This window comes from Castanea sativa, chromosome 5 (assembly GCF_040712315.1).
Source record: "Castanea sativa cultivar Marrone di Chiusa Pesio chromosome 5, ASM4071231v1".
Lineage (NCBI taxonomy): Eukaryota > Viridiplantae > Streptophyta > Magnoliopsida > Fagales > Fagaceae > Castanea > Castanea sativa.
The window spans coordinates 46685673-46705536 of record NC_134017.1 but is presented as its reverse complement, the minus strand read 5'-3'; the positions used below and the strand labels follow the sequence as shown (position 1 = coordinate 46705536).

The window sequence follows — 19864 nt, the reverse complement described above, 5'->3', positions numbered from 1 at the left end:
AAATGATATCATTGAGTTCCATGAAATTAAATCCATTTCTTTCATGGAATTGAACCCTATTTGGGAAAAAAAGTGTGTACATTAATATTTTCCATGTTTATTGACAATGTTTTGTTCTAATTTCTGCATAACATGTATTAAAAAAAATATATATCCAATGTCTGTTTGGGAATAACTTATTTAGCAAAAACTGAAAACTTTTTACTGAAAGTACTATTTATAAATAAAGCTAAAAGAAAGCTGAAATAGTGTAGTAGGCTCATAAATAGTATCAAAAAGTTCAATGAGACCCATAAATAGGAGTAAAAATAAGCTGAATAGTAAAAAAAACCTGACTTTTTAAGCAATCCCAAACGTACACATAATCTTTTGCTCTGTTCCTAGAGCTACTTTTTTTGTTTGTTTGTTTTTTATTACAACTTTTGGTTAGAGCTTTTTTTTTTTTTGTTGATATCTCCATAAACACCATTCAAAAATTGACATTTTTTAATGGTAAAGAAAAACTAACTTTTAACAGGAGGGTCTTAATATTTTCCCCTAAGAGTGACATAAGTCATGTATGTAATTATACCTCTAAAAAGACTAATCAAGTTATAATTGAGTCTCATTGTAATCACTTGTAAACTCATTACCCACTCCGTAAATACCCGTGGGACTAAACATACATCTATACAACATAGATTTAAACAATCCAATTTAATCCAATTTGCACAATTTGAGGTATTACGGACGTGCTGGCAAAGCACATAAATGATAGAGCGAGGGCTATATATATGATTTGTGATCCCCACCCTTTGGGCCCATTTTTTGTGGGATGTCAGTCATCAGGATACCGTAAAGTATGTATACTAGGGAAAAAACGCGAGTCCCCATAGAATTTCTCATCATTCATATAACATTGCACAAATTTCACAATTTATGCTGCCACATAATTCAAACCTCCTCCAATTAAACATTTCTTATTTTGTCTTACTCACTATCAGAAGGATAATCTTAATTAACAATAAGATATATTGGAGGTGCTCAAGAAAAAATAAGTGCTGTTACAAGGTAAAAAGAATACACGAGTACCATTAGCACAAACCAACTACAATCACATATCTATATACAGAAAAGAGTAAAGAGGATGAGCTTTGTGATCCTCTCAAAAATTATAATAATAATAGTAATCAAACCCTAGTCCTACAAGCCATCTTCTCCAAAATCCTAGCCAAAGACCTAAGGTTGCATCCAATTATGGTTTCAGTAAAAGAGCATGTATCCTCCTTACTATTTCCCACTGGAACATCAACCACATATGACTCAACCACAACCGTCTTACCACCTTTTGCCTCTTCATCTACATGCAAGGTTGTGGTAGATCGATAATTCATAAGCCTATGATCACCACCAATGATGCTAAAAATCATGACATGCATGTCATCATCAAGCTTTTCAAGCCTCTCTGTGCTAGTTTCAGCTGGTAAGCCAGAGATAAGCATCACTTCACGCACACTTCCAATGCCACCATTGCCAGCCCTCATGGTGCAGCTTCTAACGAACTGTTTATAGGCTTGTGGTTTGTCAAAACGGCGGATCATGGACCAAACCAGTGGGAGAGGTGCGTCTATGGTTTGGACTAGGCTTGCACCGCACTGGTTTGGTGAGAGAGCATGGTTGTGGTAGCGGCTACTCATGCTTACCTCTGTGTTTGTGCTTCTCTACTGGTTGATGTTGAATTGGTGTACTTATATAGCATTAAGCCATTAAGGGTAACACCTATTCTTGTTTGCTGTTTCTGTCGGTGACCATATACATAAAAATATATAAATGTGTGGCTTTAGCAGGGGACACATGATTTGCCAAATTTAGAAATAGTTTTAGGGGATAGAGTCCTTGAGAGTTTTGCATCTTTTGCTTCGTCGGCTTTGGTTTAGGTCGGTTGAGGGGTCTTTCTTGGGTTTTGAGTTTTGTCTTTTGTGCCCTTTACTGTTACTTGTATCTCTTCTGTTGTCTTTTATTATGTTCTTTGGTATTAGTGATCGTCCAAGGCTGTGCCTGTGTCACTGACATTGGTCATTGAAGGCGGCTTTGAAAGCAACAATGTCGTGTTTATCATGGACTTTATTCAATGTCACCCGTTAACCATGATTAATTATCGGTTCTCTTTTGACTCTTTTAAAGAATAAAACCTCAATCACTTTCTTTTATTTTTTTGGTCCCCAAAGAAACTGATGCTCTGTTTGTTTCAATAATGATATTTTTTAGAAATTGAGTCATTTTTTAAAAAGTATTTTCTATAAAATTATCTTATTTTTTAATGTTTGGTAGCAACTTTAAATAAGTTGAAAAACAACCTCTTAACTTCCCTTATTTAGCTTGCTGTGAGATAGAGTTGTTTTCCAAAAAAATTTAATGAAAAACAATCTCTAAAAATAAGTCATACTTTTTATATTGACCAAAGATAGTTTTCCTTTGACTTATATTTTTTTATACTACCAAACATTGAAAAATAAAAAAATTATTTTTACACAAAGTTTTTCATTGAAACAAACGGAGCGTGAGATAGCGAATTATGAATAAAGGTGTTCTTTGCTTCTAGCTCAACGCCAATAATATTATCTAATTTCCTTTATAAACAAAATTAAGATTGGAATCTCTCATCCTCCTATTCCAATAATTTACGGAGTAATTATTATAAAAAAAAAAATATTTTTAAATTCTCTTTTATCTTATAAAGTAAAAATATTCTAAGAATATACCCTTTTATTATTAAAACTATACCGTATTAAGCTCATAGATAAATATTCTGCTAAGGTTTTTTTTTTTGAAGCACTGCTAAGGTTTGTTATTCTATACCATAAAAAATTTATCAAATTAAATATTTTTTAAGTTTCATTTTTTACTATTTATAATTAACTTACACATTCTCATATTTTTATTATAACTTTCATTTTTTTTTTCTTTGATCTTTTTTATTTCCCTTCTATATATTGGATGATCAAATCCTAATGTCATTATAATATGTATGTAGGCATGTGTGTGTGTGTTAAATTTTAAATATGAAGAATACATTATTTGAAATTATGATATATATTATGAGGCAATAAATAATTTTTCTTGTTTGATTTTTTAAGAACTACAAAAATTGTATATATATATATATATATACACACACACACACATATATACACACACATGATTTATTAGTTAGTTTTTTATACTATCTTACAAAATTATATAAAAATAATATAATTATAGTTTGAAATACAATACTTTTCAGATTTTCAGAAATATAATAAATAAAATAATATAATATCTATGGTCGTTCTTCTCAATTATCAAATTTTCATTCAAGTTCATAATTTACGAATTCCTATTTATTATCTGTGTTGAAAAACTTTTAAATTATATAAAAAAAAAAAAACTTGAACTAAATGAATGGGTACATAGTTTGTTGGCTAAAATGCAAATTACACCCTCTAGGTTTAACTGATATTAATTTCATTTTTTTTAAACTTTATTTTCGTTCAATTGAGTTATGTAAGTTACAAATTTATTCAATTTAAGCTTTTAGTCAAATTTCATTAAAAAAACTATTACTAAGTATTCAATTAACTAATGAATTTATTTATTTTTTTAAAATTTCTCACAAAAATATCTATAAAATATTTTTATTAATTTTATAGATTATTTTCATTTGAGAAATATTTTTTTATATGGCAATTTTTTTTTAAAGAAATTGGATGAGAGGTGTAAGCGCACAATTGCACCTGGACCCAAACACAACTACGGGCTCAGGCCCAATGAGCCTTAAACAATAAAATTTGTAGAGTGTGGGCTGCAAACCTAGGTTAGAAGTACTGAAAACTTGATAACAGGTTAAGAGTTACAAACACATGTAAATAACAAAAGATAATTGTAAATAGGTCTCCTCGGACGTAAGTTGAGGACTACTTCTGTATTATTTCTGTTTCTTACTTAAAAGTTACAATTCTTTGTTTCTTTCTTTGTTGCAAATCCCCCATTTTTCTTTGGCCTTCACCCCCCTTAAATACTTCCTTCCCTGATACTTTTTGGAAAGTGACTAGAAGTTTCAGCCCTACTGTTCAGGGGTCACTTTCCCATTAATGCGGCCAGGGAGGTAGGTGCAGAGCCTTTAATGCAGAGGTGGCAGCCTTTGCTCTTGATATTTTCTTTAACATTGGTGCATCTAGAAGGTTCAGGGTGTCCCCCTTTAGCCATTAGTCTTTCCAGAGTTGTGTCTTGACCTTCATAATGAAGTTTTGAGTTTTCTTGGATCTGTCCGAGGAGAAGCTCGCCCTCGGCCGTATCCTCGGATCCTCGGAGTATGGGCCAATTTGTAGAGTTTAATTCTGGAGCAGGTCAGCCCTCCATGCTACAGTCCAAAGGCCCATATGCCCACTTGGGTCCTTTTACTCCCCACAATAGCCCCTCAAAGCTCTATTTTTCATCGTCCGAGGAGAAAAAATAGGGTTTTGATTCAACGAGGACTTACCCCACACGTTTTGTAATTAACTGTATGTGTGGAAACCGTTTCGCGTTCCAGAGGATGCCACTTGGCGGTTTTATTTTCAAAAACGCGCGCTTTTATTACCGTAAGTTACACCTTGTCCCCCACGTTCAACAGTGAGATGAGCATCCAACGGCCCTTGTTACTCCGTGAAAATTTGGGCAGGACAAATGCAATTTCGAGGCCGTTTCTCGCACGTCGTGACGCTTTGGGAACCTGCGCCCTCATTTATTTCCTCAGAGGCTAATCCCATCAAAACATCAGTAATCACCTTTTGTCTGCAGAAATCCGTGGAAATTCGCACAACTTGAAATTTGTAAGTTCTTATTCCTTTTCCTTAACCCTTTCTCCTCGGATCCTGTCCTCGGCCCCCCTTTTAACTGTTCCCTCTCTTAGAACTTAGTCTTTCATTTCTTTCAGATGGGAAAGTTTAAGTGTCTAGTAGATACCGCTGCTGGGATGGAGGGTTTTAGAGCTAAATACCTCATTCCCAGCGATGTAGGTTTAAGATACTGCCCGGCGGAAGCCGTGGCCGGTTCTAGGAAAGCCGGAGAGGTCATCATCCCAATGGTTGCCTTCGTAGAAGGTGGGATGACCCTCCCAATGAAACCCGTTACCGGGGAGTATCTTCGCAACCACTGGGTGTGCCCCGATCGGTGCGCTCCCGATGTTTTAGGGTCTTAGGAAGCGTTGATGCTCTAAACGAGCAAATGGAATTCGAACCTCACGTGGCATGATGTCGTCTTTATGTACGAATGCCACAAACTCACTGGAGTAGGTTATTACATCAAATCCCGCTCCAGCGTAGTTAGGTTGATCTCCTGTTTGCCCAAGTCCAATAAAGGCATGAAGGATGACTACCTCATCGTCTCTGGCAACTGGCACGACGGCCCCCACTGCCCAGTTGAGTGGGGAGATCCAAGTGCGACACCTTAGGATTTAACTTCCCCCTCCATAACTCCCTAAATCATCTAGGCATGTGCATTTGCATTTACTTGAGCGTCTAACTTTAATTTATTATATGTTCTACAAATCTGACCATGTTTGTTTATTTGGATGTTTTTCTTTGCAGATAAGCAAAACGTGCGCCCACGCTTAAGCCACTGCAACGTTGCAGATTTGAATAGAGTGCTACGCTCTGACGTGTTCGTTAGTGGAGACTTACAACTTAGGGCGGCCCACTTGATTCTGGGGTACGATCCCATCTCCTCGGACTTCCAGGAGATCGAGAACGCAATAATCGCGGGTGACCGAAGGCGTAGGAGAATTCACGTAGCCAGACCCCACTTTTTGGCCGACCACGACATCCCTGACGCCCCACACACAGTGTTGTACACACAGCCCATAGCGGCAGTTCCTCGCGTGCACTCTCGGGCAATTGCTGTCCCGGAGGAGCGAGTGTCTTCTTCGAACACGTTGGACGAGGAGATAGAACAATTTCAGTTCGAGGACTCCCCACGACCTCGTGGAAACCCGTTCGTTGTTCTTTCCGACGAGGAAGAAGAAGCAGCCGAAGCCTCTGGGATAGAAGGTCTAGTGATAGCGCGTCCAGACGACAGCTTCATTGAAGAAGAGATGGACGAGCTGAAGGGCCTTATGACCGCAAGAGGCGCACGAGTGGCGAAGAAGGGGACGAGGGGGTCCCAGGTTCCCCCGGCTTTACCACCACCTCCTCCTCCTCCAGCCGACCCCAAGCCTCCAGCCGAAGATCCCAAGAAGAAAAGGAAAACGGAGGCCGAGGGGGCTGGAGGTGAAAAACAAAAGAAGATGAAATAGCCCGCGCCGGCCCAGCAGTAGAAATTGGATAAGGGCAAAGGGCGCGCCCGCTCAGTTGAAAGCGGGGAGATCAGAGACATGGCCGAGGTGCGCCGAGCACCAGCTACCTGGTCTCCTGACTTGAGACTGGACGACGCACCCATTCCTTGTCATTCCAGCAATAGGGCAGTCCAACAAGGCCACGCCCATCATTTGGCCGAGGTGTTGGAGCGTCCTCTTTTGCTGCCCAAGGACATGGAAACCTTGGAGAAGATAGGCCAGCCGCAGTTGTTCCTCTCATTAAAAAGGGGTTTAGCTCTGGTAAGTTCCATCTCGCACTCGTACTTTATATTTATTTGTAAACACTTTACCGTATTTAACCTCCCGGCATTTTTGCAGTCCATCCAAGAAGTTCGTGGAGGATTCTCAGAAGCGCGCTGGGATGGAGCAAGAGCTAAGGCAAGAGGCAGGAAGGTCCCTAGGCCATGCCCTAGCAGAGAACGGGAAGATCACGTCACAGCTGGCCGACTTGAAAAGAGAGAGAGATGGTGACAAGGCCAGCTTGAAGACGATGGAGGGCCAAGTGGAGGGGCAGCGTAAGCTTCTCCGCCAAAAGGATGACGAGCTTGCCCAAGTCCAACAGGCATGCTTTGACTTGGAAAAGGAGCTTACACGGGCGAAGGAGGAGGCTCGCGCCCACAAGCACGCACTAGAGGCCACAAAGAAGGCCAGCTATCAGGAGGGGGTGACCAGAACGCAAGAACAGCTGACAGAGGCTTTTGCGGCCTTGTGTCGAGAGTACTATCAGCAGGTCTAGGGAGAGGCCATGAATGCAGCAGGGGTTCCTCAAGCTTCCGAGCTGAGGAAGCCCGAGAACATTTGGCTTCCCCTAGACATATAGGAAATTGAAGACCCTCCTGTTGCTGCCTCTCTTGCCCTTCCTCCTGTGGTGCAAGAACTTGTTCCTGATCCTACAGAACCTGAAGGTTCCTATAAAGAGAAGGACAAGTGTGATGGCGCCGAGAAGGAGCAAGTTCAAGACATGGAGCCCCTCGTCTCTTCAACAGACAAAGGGAAGTAAGTTTTGTCCACCTTTGAACTGGAGTTGAAGAGTACCGAGGCTGGCAGCAGCTCCCTCCAAGACCCTCCTACACAAGCTTAAGGCCTAGGATAGAACCTTTTGTACTCCTCCCCCTTTTTTGTATACAATTAATGAAGAACATTTTTATTCAACTTTCGTTCATGTTGTCTTTGTTTTACCTTATTCTTTTTGTGCTTGCCATGAAAGTTTTCAATAACAAATAGTTAAAGAGAAAACAGAATAAATAAGTCTAACTCCACCAAGCAAACAACTATGACTTCAAAACAGCCACATAACTTAATTTAGATATTAAATAATGTCACAGTTAGACAACTCACATGATGGTTAAACCTTTGTAATCTGACGTATTTCTTTCAGTAGGATGTAAGGTCCAAAGACCATTCCTTACAAAAATTTGTTTAACACTTAAAAATGTGGAACATGAGATCCAAATTAATGAATGGTGAGATACTGATTTCCATAAAACGTGTGATAAGAATAAGAACAGTGACAAGATATTAAGAACAGTGACAAGGTTTGTGGTCTGAGGACTATACTTAACCAAGTTTCTGTTTGACTCTTAAGAATAGTAACCCCAAATGTTAATTTCCCCAAAGTAGGAGGTCCGAGGACCCGGCATAACTAAGGTTCTATTTAACAGATGACAAGATATCAATTTCCACGAGGTTTGTGGTCCCTGGACTACACTTAACCAAGTTTTTGTTTGATTCTTAAGAATAGTAACTCCAAATGTTAATTTCCCCAAAGTAGGAGGTCTGAGGACCTGGCATAACTAAGGTTCTGTTTAACAAATGATAAGATATCAATTTCCACAAGGTTTGTGGTCCGAGGACTACACTTAACCAAGTTTCTGTTTGATTCTTAAGAATAGTAACTCCAAATGTTAATTTCCCCAAAGTAGGAGGTCTGAGGACCCGGCATAACTAAGGTTCTGTTTAACAAATGATAAGATATTAATTTCCACAAGGTTTGTGGTTCGAGGACTACACTTAACCAAGTTTCTGTTTGATTCTTAAGAATAGTAACTTCAAATGTTAATTTCCCCAAAGTAGGAGGTCCGAGGACCCGGCATAACTAAGGTTCTGTTTAACAAATGATAAGATATCAATTTCCACAAGGTTTGTGGTCCGAGGACTACACTTAACCAAGTTTTTGTTTGATTCTTAAGAATAGTAACTTCAAATGCCAGAGGTACTTATAACTTTGAAATGTTAACTAACAAAAGCACATTTTATTAATAATAATACCTTCTAAGGTTATTTACATTCCACGGGCGTGGTACAATTCTTTCATCTAGGTCAGCTAGCCGATATGACCCTATGCCTGCTACTGAAACAATGCGATAGGGGCCTTCCCAGTTGGGACCTAACTTACCCCAAGCTGGGTTCTTAGAAGTGCCTACAAATTTTCTTAGTACAAGATCACCAAGTGCGAGCGGCCTTAGCTTCACGTGGGCATCATATCCCCGTTTTAGCTTCTGTTGATAATAAGCCATTTGGACCATAGCTGCCTCGCGTCGTTCCTCAAGTAAATCAAGACCTTTCTCTAGGAGTCCATTGTTATTCTCCGGGCTAAAAGAACTCGTCTTTAGAGTGGGAAAACCAGATTCTAGGGGTATAACCGCCTCGGCTCCATAAGTCATAGAGAATGGTGTTTCTCCCGTGGACCTGCGCGGCGTAGTCCGATATGTCCACAGAACATGGGGGAGTTCTTCTACCCATCTGCCTTTCGCATCGTCCAACCTTTTCTTGAGCCCACTGACTATGACCTTGTTAACAGCCTCGGCTTGCCCATTTCCCTGAGGATAAGCTAGGGTGGAGTATCTATTTATGATGCCCATGTCACCACAGTATTTCCTAAAAGCCTTGCTGTCGAATTGGACGCCATTGTCTGAGATAAGTGTGTGTGGAATACCGAATCTAGTGACGATGTTTTTCCGGATGAATTTCTTGGAATCAATGTCCCTGATATTTGCTAAGGGCTCGGCCTCAACCCATTTAGTGAAATAGTCTGTCCCCACGAGAAACCATCTTTTGTTTCCTACAGCTCTCGGAAATGGCCCCACTATGTCCAATCCCCATTGTGCAAAAGGCCAAGGACTGGAAAGAGGGTTGAGAGCCCCTCCAGGTTGATGAATATTAGGGGCGAACCTCTGGCATTGATCACACTTTTGAGCATAATCCTGAGCTTCCCTCTGCATATTGGGCCACCAATAACCTTGAGTCAGAGCTCTATGGGCTAAGGACCTTCCCCTAGTGTGGCTTCCACAAATCCCCTTATGCAGTTCCTCCAGAAGTGCTTCCCTTGATTCAGGGTGCACACACAACAAGTACGGTCCTGAGAAGGATCGTTTGTACAGTTTCTGGTCCTCGGACAACCAGAAACGTGGCGCCTTTCGACATATCTTATCTACTTCAGATTTGTCCTCAGGAAGGGTGTCATTCTTAAGAAAAGATATAACCGGGTCGATCCAACTAGGTCTAGGCCTTATCAGATGAATGTGAACTGCGTTGACAATGGTAAGAGTTGGCTCTAACAAATCCTCCACGAGGATAATCCTGGGCAAACCCTGAGCCGAAGACGTTGTCAACGTAGCCAAAGAATCTGCATGAGTATTTCCACTCCTAGAAATGTGAGCTAAGACGAAGGAGTCAAATTCGGCTTGCTGACGCTTGACCTGGGCCAAATATTCTTGCATTATAGGGTCTTTAGCCTCCATGGTGCCCGTGACTTGGCCGACCACTAATTGAGAGTCCGAGAACACCTTGACTACCTTTCCACCCATCCTATGCACCATCTTCATGCCCACCAAGACTGCTTCATACTCGGCCTCATTTTTAGTAGCCGAGAACGCCAATCTCAAAGATTTTTCGAAGACAATCCCCTCAGGGGACATTAGGACAAGTCCAACACTAGACCCTCTTTGATTAGCTGCCCTATCCACATACACTTTCCAAGTCGAAGGTACTGCAGCTGTGATCACACCAACTGGTTTTTCATCCATGTGTGCCTCTTTCAGGGTTTCTTCTAGCAATGGTTCGGTAAACTCTGCCACCAAGTCAGCGAGGACCTGGCCCTTCACCGAGGTGCGAGGCTTGTATTTAACATCAAAGGCTCCCAAAATGGTTCCCCATTTTGCCACCCTGCGAGAGTAATCGGCACTACGTAACACCGCCTTAAGAGACAATTGGGTCAGGACCACTACAGTGTGAGACTGGAAATAATGAGGAAGCTTCCACGTGGCATGAGCTATGGCCAGAAGTGCTTTCTCCAAGAGTAGGTAGCGCACCTCGACCTCATTCAAAGACTTACTAACATAGTAGACCGATCTTTGCACCCTGCTTTCATTCCTTATAAGGACCAGGCTAACCGCGTGAGCGGCCACTGCCAGATAAGCAAACGAAACCTCGTCCGCCTCGGGGCGAGATAAAATGGGTGGCCGAGAAAGATATTGCTTAAGCTGTTGGAAAGCTAACACGCAGTCCTCGGTCCATTGAAACCCTTTCCACTTGTTCAACAACTGGAAGAAAGGATGACACCGGTCAGCTGACCGAGATATAAATCTGTTCAATGCGGCAATCATTCCGGTCAATTTCTAGATTTCTTTTGGGTTCCGAGGAGGTTGCGAATCCTGAATAGCCTTAACCTGCGCTGGGTTTACCTCTATGCCTCTATGAGTAATCATATATCCCAAGAACTTTCCAGACCCCATGCCAAAAGAGCACTTTGAGGCGTTAAGGCGCAGCTTATACTTTCTTAGCATCTGGAAGGTGTCGGCCAGATCTTTCACGTGTGAATTTATTGTTTTACTCTTCACCACCATATCATCCATATATACTTCAATAGTCTTCCCCAGCTGCTGTTCGAACATTCTGGTCATCATTCTTTGGTAAGTAGCCCCAGCATTTTTCAACCCAAATGGCATAACCTTATAGTGGTAGTTCCCCGTTGGAGTAATGAAAGCAGTCTTCTCTTGATCCTCCAACGCCAAGGGAATTTGATGGTAACCCTGGAAGGCGTCCAAAAAACTCATCCGAGGATGTCCGACAGTGGCATCTACCAGTTGATCAATACGCGGCATTGGGAATGAATCCTTGGGGCAGGCCTTGTTTAAATCCGTAAAGTCCACACATACTCTCCACGTTCCATTCTTCTTTTTAACCACAACCGTATGCGCCAACCACTCGGGGTAGAAAACTTCTTTAATAGCCCCGGCCCTCTTGAGTTTGAGCACCTCTTCCTTCATAGCCTCAAAATGTTCTTTGGAGGAACGTCGAGGTGGCTGCCTTCTCGGGACAATGGTAGGGTTGACATTTAAACGATGACAAATGAAGCTCGGATTTACACCTAGAGCCTCATAAGGATCCCACGCAAAAACATCGATATTGTCTTTCAGAAATTCCAACAACTCCATCTTCTCCTGGTGCGGCAAGCGTATGCCGACCTGGAAGAACCTCTCTGGGTCATCTGCTATTAAAAACTTCTTTAACTCTTCACAAATAGCTTCATCTCCTGTCACCGCTCCAGGTGCATCCGGAGCTGTTAATTGCTATGACTCTTGGATGGGCAAAGCTGATGACTCGGCTTCTGACTGATGAAGCACTGCGGCCGATATGCATTGCCTGGCCACTGATTGGCTGCCGAGGATTTCCTCAACATACTCCTCCGAGGGAAACTTAACCTTAACATGCAAGGTAGAGGAGACAGCTCCCAGAGCATGCAGCCATGGCCTGGCGAGGATGGCTGTATATGGGGAGTACGCGTCGACCACAATGAAATCCACCTCAACCGTTTCTGAGCTGGATTGGACGGGTAAACGAATCTGTCCCTTTGGCACAACGGCCCTTCCTTCGAAGCTTATGAGTGGTGAGTCATAAGGATTAAGATCTTCCAACTTCAGCCTTAACTCCTTAAATAAATCAGGGTACATGATATCTGCACCACTGCCCTGATCAATCATAACTTTCTTGACATCATAACTCCCTATCCTAAGAGTGACCACAAGAGCATCGTCATGGGGTTGAATGGTACCAACCTTATCTTCCTTCGAAAATCCCAAGACGGGTAAGGTCACCTTCAACCTCTTCGGCCTGCAGCCTGGTTCCTCGGCACGAGAATGGAAACCGCCATCACCCTAGTAGGACCCCAGGCCGGTCACCGCCGGGTGCGGAAGATAACATTAATCGTTCCCAATGCGGGCCGAGATGGATTATTCTTCGATTGTTCGAGCCGGATTGACCGCCCGTCCACCAAGTTGACACAAGTCTTTGCTTTAGTTTCCCTTCAACGACCGAGTGCTCCCAAGTGGTTCCAAAGGGTCCGATAGTTCTCGGTAGTGTGGCCCACATTCGGTGGTACCGACAAAGAGGTTACGATTCCTCTTCGCGGGGTCTCCTGCCATCTTACCGAGGCCATCGAAGAAGGGCTCCTTACGAACTTTCTCCGACAGCGATGTCGGTTCTCGGAACACGGTGTTCAGCACTGGTGTTCTTAGAGCCGGACTGCCCAACATAATCTCTCCTCGGTTTGTTGTTGTGGTACCTATCCGACCTGAAATCCCTTCTCTCCCGCGGGATAACCTTCTCCTTACCCTTTGCTTGCTGCTGGTCTTCCTCCACTCTCTTATACTTGTCAATGCGGTCCATGAGGCGACGTACGCTGCGGACGGGCTTTTTAGTCAAAGACTTCCTCAAATCATGATCAGTAGGAAGGCTTACCTTAAAAGTATTGAGCGCCACCTCATCAAAGTCTCTATCTATTTCATTAAATATTTCCCAGTACCGGTCAGAATATGCTTTCAACGTCTCCCCTTCCCTCATGGTCATGGATAGCAGCGAGTCCAATGGCCGAGGTACTCTGCTACACGTAATGAACCGCGAAGCGAATGCTCTAGTGAGCTCCCCAAACAAACCTATAGACCCCGATTTAAGGCCGTTGAACCACCTCATAGCAACAGGTCCTAAGCTAGAGGGGAAAACTTTACACATCAAGGTCTCGTTGTGAGAGTACACCACCATGAAAACGGAGAGTTGAAAGGTGGGCTGGGTAAACCTCCTGGGAAGCCTCCCCTTCTCAATCCTCCGTGAAAACGGAGATTTGGAGAGTTGGTGCAACGCCCGACTCATAGTATCGTTCCCTAAGCCCCTTGAAGGAAGCTTCTTGCGTCTGCGAGCTGGCTGGTCGTCCTCCTCACCAGAGGACATTGCACTTGGGGGTGAGCATGACCTTGAGCTGTAGCTACCTCTTAGTACCTCCTCTGAGGAAGGACTAGATGAGGACGGTGAAGACCTGCGTCTGGCGCGGCGTAACTTCCTCTTCAAACGATTAATCTCCTTCTGCATGGCTTTAGCACCATCCTCATGGGTGGTACTACCCCCACCATGAGTATGGCTAGCCCCGGGGTACTCTGTATGGACACTTCCCTCACGATCCCTTCGACGCTCAAGACGCTCGAAAAGATCCTCCGGTTGTGATCCCTGTAACTCTGCATGGTGAGAACCCAGGCCTGCCATAGTATCCCAACTCCTTCTAGACTAGATTTCCCACAGGTGGCGCCAATTGTAAGCGCACAATTGCACCTGGACCCAAAGACAACTACGGGCTCAGGCCCAATAAGCCTTAAACAATAAAATTTGTAGAGTGTGGGCTTCAAACCTAGGTTAGAAGTACTGAGAACTTGATAACAGGCTAAGAGTTACAAACACATGTAAATAACAAAAGATAATTGTAAATAGGCCTCCTCGGACGTAAGCCGAGGACTACTTCTGTATTATTTCTGTTTCTTACTTAAAAGTTACAATTCTTCGTTTCTTTCTTTGTTGCAGATCCCCCCTTTTTCTTTGGCCTTCACCCCCCTTAAATACTTCCTTCCCTGATACTTTTTGGAAAGTGACTAGAAGTTTCAGCCCTACTGTTCAGGGGTCACTTCCCCATTAATGCGGCCAGGGAGGTAGGTGCAGAGCCTTTAATGCGGAGGTGGCAGCCTTTGCTCTTGATATTTTTTTTAACATTGGTGCATCTAGAAGGTTCAAGGTGTCCCCCTTTAACCATTAGTCTTTCCAGAGTTGTGCCTTGACCTTCATTATGAAGTTTTGAGTTCTCTCGGATTTGTCCGAGGAGAAGCTCGCCCTCGGCCGTATCCTCAGATCCTCGGCGTATGGGCCAATTCGTAGAGTTTAATTCTGGAGCAGGTCGGCTCTCCATGCTACAGTCCAAAGGCCCATATGCCCACTTGGGTCTTTTTACTCCCCACAAGAGGATTGAATTGAATAAATTTGAAATATAAAGGATTTAATTGAACAAAAGTGAAATTAGATGACCGAAATTAATTTCATTCAAACTTAAAGGGTTCAATTTGCATTTTAGCATTTTTTTTTTTCATTTATATTCAATCCAGTACATTTCTACCTATATCGCCAAAAGGTTATCACATCAAGAAAAAGAAAAAGAAAAAGAAAAAAAAGAAACTAACTTGAAGTTTAAGGAATCATTGTAATCAATAATGTCATAAAAATGCTCGTAAAAAAATCATTGAATTTTCAATTGTTACCTGACCTTGATTGATAACTCTTAAGCCCATATATAGTGTTTTTTCGTGGAAACCAAGCCTAACTGATCCTCGAGTCAGCTATCACCGAAAAATGGCAAGATTTCAAAAAGTGTTTCATCCATATTGAACCTGGCACTTATCCAAACCCCGGCACTGGCAGTTTAAACCGATGTGCCCATCTGGAATAGACATGCATGGGTGTTTTGGATACGGTCCACTATATATTTTGAATTTGAGCTCTTGTCATACGTTTTTTTTTGGTGGATTCGGAAATTTTTAAATATTCTAGGATCAAGTTTGTAATATCACGAATGTAATTAAAATAACTTTAGTCAATACAAACTCAATGGATTGTATCAGTCAATAGGACTTAATTAAATTGTGATCTTATATATAGGTTGTGCAGAATGCAAAGGCCTTTTCACTATAAGAAAAATGAGCTATTACGGCGGGTTTTTTGTGACGGGTGCAAAAACTATCTCTATATGTCGCATATTGCTGCATTTTTTCAGACCACCACTGTACATGGAGTCTATTGCGGCGTTCCATTGGACCGCCGTAGTAGTTCTAGCCTTTTGTGGCATACTGCAGTGACGGTACATAGAACCACCACAATATATGTGTTTTAGCGGCGTTAACTTAAATATTGCGGCGCTCCAAAAAACTGCTGCAATAAATATTTTGTGGGGTTACAATAGCGGCAGTATAAAAAACCACTGCAATATGTAAGTTGTAGCGGCGTTGATATGACCGCCGCAATAAGTACCTATTTTGTTGCGCTTTTTCTTAGTTATAGCGGCGGGTTGAACTGCCACAATAGACCTTTAAATTTCTCTCTATAGCCCCAAAATTTTCCTTTATTTTTTATTTTTTGCCTTCCCACTTAGGTTTTCACTTTAGTGCCATTACACTTTCTCTCACTCTCTCAAAATCTCTTCACTCACAAATCCTTCATAACCAAGCTTCCCCCATCAACTCCATCTCTACCGCCACCGCCTCGTGTTCATCCGGTCCAACAATTTCCAGCTCTCCAAAAATCATCAGCTACATCCCATCAACCAAGCAGCTTATAAGTTTTATGTTAGTGTTTGATGTCTTTTTGTGTACAAAGAGCTAAATTTGAACAACCGCATTTTTTGGAAGTGGTGAAGGATATTTTTAAACACTTTGAAACTTTGATTATGGTATTAGCTTAATTTAAGCATTTATTTTATTCAAATGACCACATATTTTTTTTTGTTAATCTTATGATGATGGTTATAGACAATGTTATGTATTTGATAATATATTTTTATGTTAATATAATGCTAGTTTGGAGACATTTGTGGTGTTGTTAATTAGTTACAGTTGTGGTATTGTCTTAGTAGAACTAAAATTATTACAGGTTCTTTGTAATAGGGTTGGGGTTTTAAAACCTAGGGGAAAAAAAAATTTAACCTATAGCATCGGGCAAAAATTTAACCTAAAGGTCTAACATTATGTTATAATTGAAACCCTATGGTAGCATTTATAGCCCATTGCTAAAGCTTTACACATATAGACCACCGCTAAAAGGTGTATATGTTTTGTTGTACATGAAGCCTTATAGCGACGCTTATCGCCCGCCGCTTAAGGTCAATTAACTTGAATTCTATTCTCATATGGCGATGGTTTTTGCCCGCCACAATAAATCAAAACCGCCACTAAATGGTAGATTTATTGCGGAGCTTTTTGTTACCGTTGCAATAGATCTATAGTGGCACCGCAACAGTGGCAGGAAGAATGGCCGCAATAGCACCTGCCACTAAAGGTCAAATGTACCTTTAGTGGCACTTTTGGCCTGCTGCAATAGTCTTTTTTTCTTATAGTGTTTATATTATTGAATTGAACTATTGACCCATATTTTGATAGGGTGTTGTTCCTTGGATTGAGAATGGATTTGGGTTAAGATCTTATTCAAGAAAGACAATTGTATTTAGAAACAACTCGATCATGATGAGTTGGATTGAAAAATTAAACCTCTCAATTAGACCCAACTCAATTCATGTACAACCCTAGATAGAAGAGTTTAAAGATTTAGAACTATGTTGGATAATGTTAGTAAGTACTACAAGCTGTAGTAATTTAGAATAGAGTTATTCTATATTGTAAAAACCTCAATTCCATAAAGTGAATCTATTTTCTTGGGGTTTGTGGCTAAGCTCTTGGAGCAGTTTTTTCATCGGTTCCCTACATCATTATATGATGTAATGATGTTATTTGATTGCTTGTTTATTATTTTTTATATGGTATTTGTTGCTCTATGATAATTAACCTGAAAATTATTCTAAATTCATAATTGAATAATTTAACAAGTTGATTAATTTAAAATTAATCTAGGGGTCTAAAGTTTTCCCAACATAGACTATGGTACTTAAAAGGGTGAAGATGATCTAAACTTTGTTTAATTGTATAGGAATTATGAAGGTTCTATGTGAAGTATGAGTGACACTAAGGTATAGTGCATAGTTGGTTGTCTAAGGTCTGTTTGGGATTTTTTTTGTACAAAATTTGAGAAAGAATGAAAATCGAATACTAATCTTTAAACTCATAAAGACTGGAAGCATTACTTTTATCTTTGTTCATGGAGAGATACCACTACGACACAAGATTTCTGAGTTAGAGAAATAAACTGACATTAAGATAAGATAAGATAAGCCTGCAATGTACTTGTTAAATGGTAAGAATTCTTAACTATTCATTGGAATGCTAGAATTATAAACCTAGCTATACGTATTTAAAAGATCTAGTGTTGCAAGGACGACGTGGCAGAGTAAGAGCCTTTTGGTAGCAACAGAGAATATATGATTAGGAGAGTTTGTTGGAAACCATTGGGCTTTCCTCACGTAAAAACAATATGTCCAAAATGAATATGCCTACCAATAACTGCAGGAGAGCTTTGTTTGCTACTGGCCGGGTACTCATTACGTACTGTAAACTTATGTCAAGGGTGGTGTGTGATTGCTTAATCTATGAGGTATAGTATACCACCCTAAAATAAGTCAATGCTATTGGTAATTGCACATTTAGCATCACCTAGCCCATGGTTTAGCTTTATACCACACTTGTTTTGAATAGTTGTTTTTCTTTTGCCTTTGGTCATTCTTCATATATAGGATTTTAAGAGCATTAGTATTGGGGGTGTGAAAATCCTCTAATTACTACTTACCACTTAGAGCCTTAAAACAAGCCATATTCGGACATATATGCCTTCTTTTTTTTCATCCTTGCTACAGTAAGTATGTATTTAGAACTTACTATAGCAAGGTTGTATAAGTAAAATAATAATTTTTCTTTCTCTCTCTTCTATTTTTTCTCACTATCAAACTCTCTCTTTTCACTTCTCTCTCTCTTCTCTCTTCTTTTTTTCTTCTTCTCTCACTCTCTGTCTCTGAGTCTTCTTTCTTTTTCTCTCACTCCCTAACTCTTCTCTCTCTCTCTCTCTCTCTCTCTCTCTCTCTCTCTCTCTCTCTCTCTCTCTCTCTCTCTCTCTCTCTCTCTCTCTCTCGATTTTTTGATAGTAGATTGGAGGGGCTATGGATCTTGCAATTTGGGTAGTAATGGGTTGAGATTTTGGTCAATGGGTTGCAATTTGAGTTTCAATGGTGGTGGCTAGTTGATTTCTAGTGGTAGTTTGGTTGGTGGTTTCAGATTGCGATCTGGGTTTCAATGGTGTAGTTTTGTGTTTTAGTGGATGGTGTTCCATGTTCTAATGGTGATGCATTGGTTAGGTTGAGGATTGGTGTTTCTGTGGTGATTGGAGTTTGGATGGATCGTTTCTAGGTCTTGCTTGTTGTGGGTCTGGGTTTGCCGATGTGGGTTTGCTCACTGTAGGTATAGGTTTTGCTTATCGTGGTTTGGGTTTTGCTCAAGATGGTGGGGACCGTGGGTTGCTTTTTTTTTTTTTTTTTGGGTGTTGATGGTGGATTTGTGGGTTGCTAGTGGTGATGGTGTCAGGAATGTGTAGTGTATCAATGGTGGGGTGGTTGTAATGGTGGTATTAGTAGATTTGTGGTGGTTCTTGTACAAAAAGAATGAGAGAGAAAGAAAAAATAAAAAAATGATAAATAAAGAATAAAAAAATAAATTTAATTGAAGCGGTTAAAGAATAGAAATTGGAACATAGGGTGTATTGTAAAATGAGTTGATATAATAGATAAATTAATTTTCTAGATAGTAAAATAGAGACCAGCTTACAATCCTGGATGCTAGTGCTCTAAGGGGTGTTAACCAAACCGCTCAAAGCACATGACCGCATCTAAATTGATTGAAATCACCTACAAATGGAGCAAGGTATGCGATTCTATGTGAAGAAAACAAAATCGCACTGCACATACCCATATATATATATATATGTATGTATGTATGTATGTATTACAAATTAATACTATTATAAAGATGAGTCATTTAACACTTAAAAGCTTTTTTTTTTTTTTTTCTACTCTTAATCAACCCAAAATAATTAATATTAGCCCTATATTTTATAAATTAACCCAAAACAAAGGAAAAACCAGCTATGGGTTGGTCCAATCCAGGCCAAAATTTTGAAAAATGTCCCTGCCCAAACCAATCAAACTGCACCACTATACACTGCATTGGACATGCGACTATAAAATTAAGGTGTGATTCGGTGGTGATGGTTATGGCCAAATTGCACCATGTAGTCAAGTTATAAAAATGGACCAAAATCATTTATGATTCACCTGTCATAACTATTTTGTACGCACAAATAGGAATGAAAATTTAAAATTGGCTAGGCAGGGATAGGGGTTAACATTTTCCCTGATATCCACCCCATTTGTATTTAAACTAATAAAAAATAACTTTAAAATTTATAGGTTTTTATGTGCTTTTGCCTTCAAACTTTAAATTTATGAATTTTTTTATATTGTATTATCAAATTTATATTTTTATGTCTTAAGATTTA

The 19864-nt window shown here is 40.6% G+C and overlaps 1 protein-coding gene across 1 annotated transcript; it reads right to left on the bottom strand.

Annotated features, from left to right (window-relative positions):
- Window positions 1–872: 872 nt before the first annotated feature.
- Window positions 873–1720, bottom strand: LOC142637121 (abscisic acid receptor PYL11-like). Its single transcript, XM_075811395.1, has one exon. The coding sequence runs from the start codon at window positions 1674–1676 to the stop codon at window positions 1170–1172; it is 507 nt and encodes a 168-aa protein (XP_075667510.1). The 5' UTR covers window positions 1677–1720; the 3' UTR covers window positions 873–1169.
- Window positions 1721–19864: the final 18144 nt, after the last annotated feature.

Bases quoted from the DNA above. Each gene is read 5' to 3' on its own strand.
- LOC142637121 (XM_075811395.1), bottom strand. From the start codon at position 1,676: ATGAGTAGCCGCTACCACAACCATGCTCTCTCACCAAACCAGTGCGGT.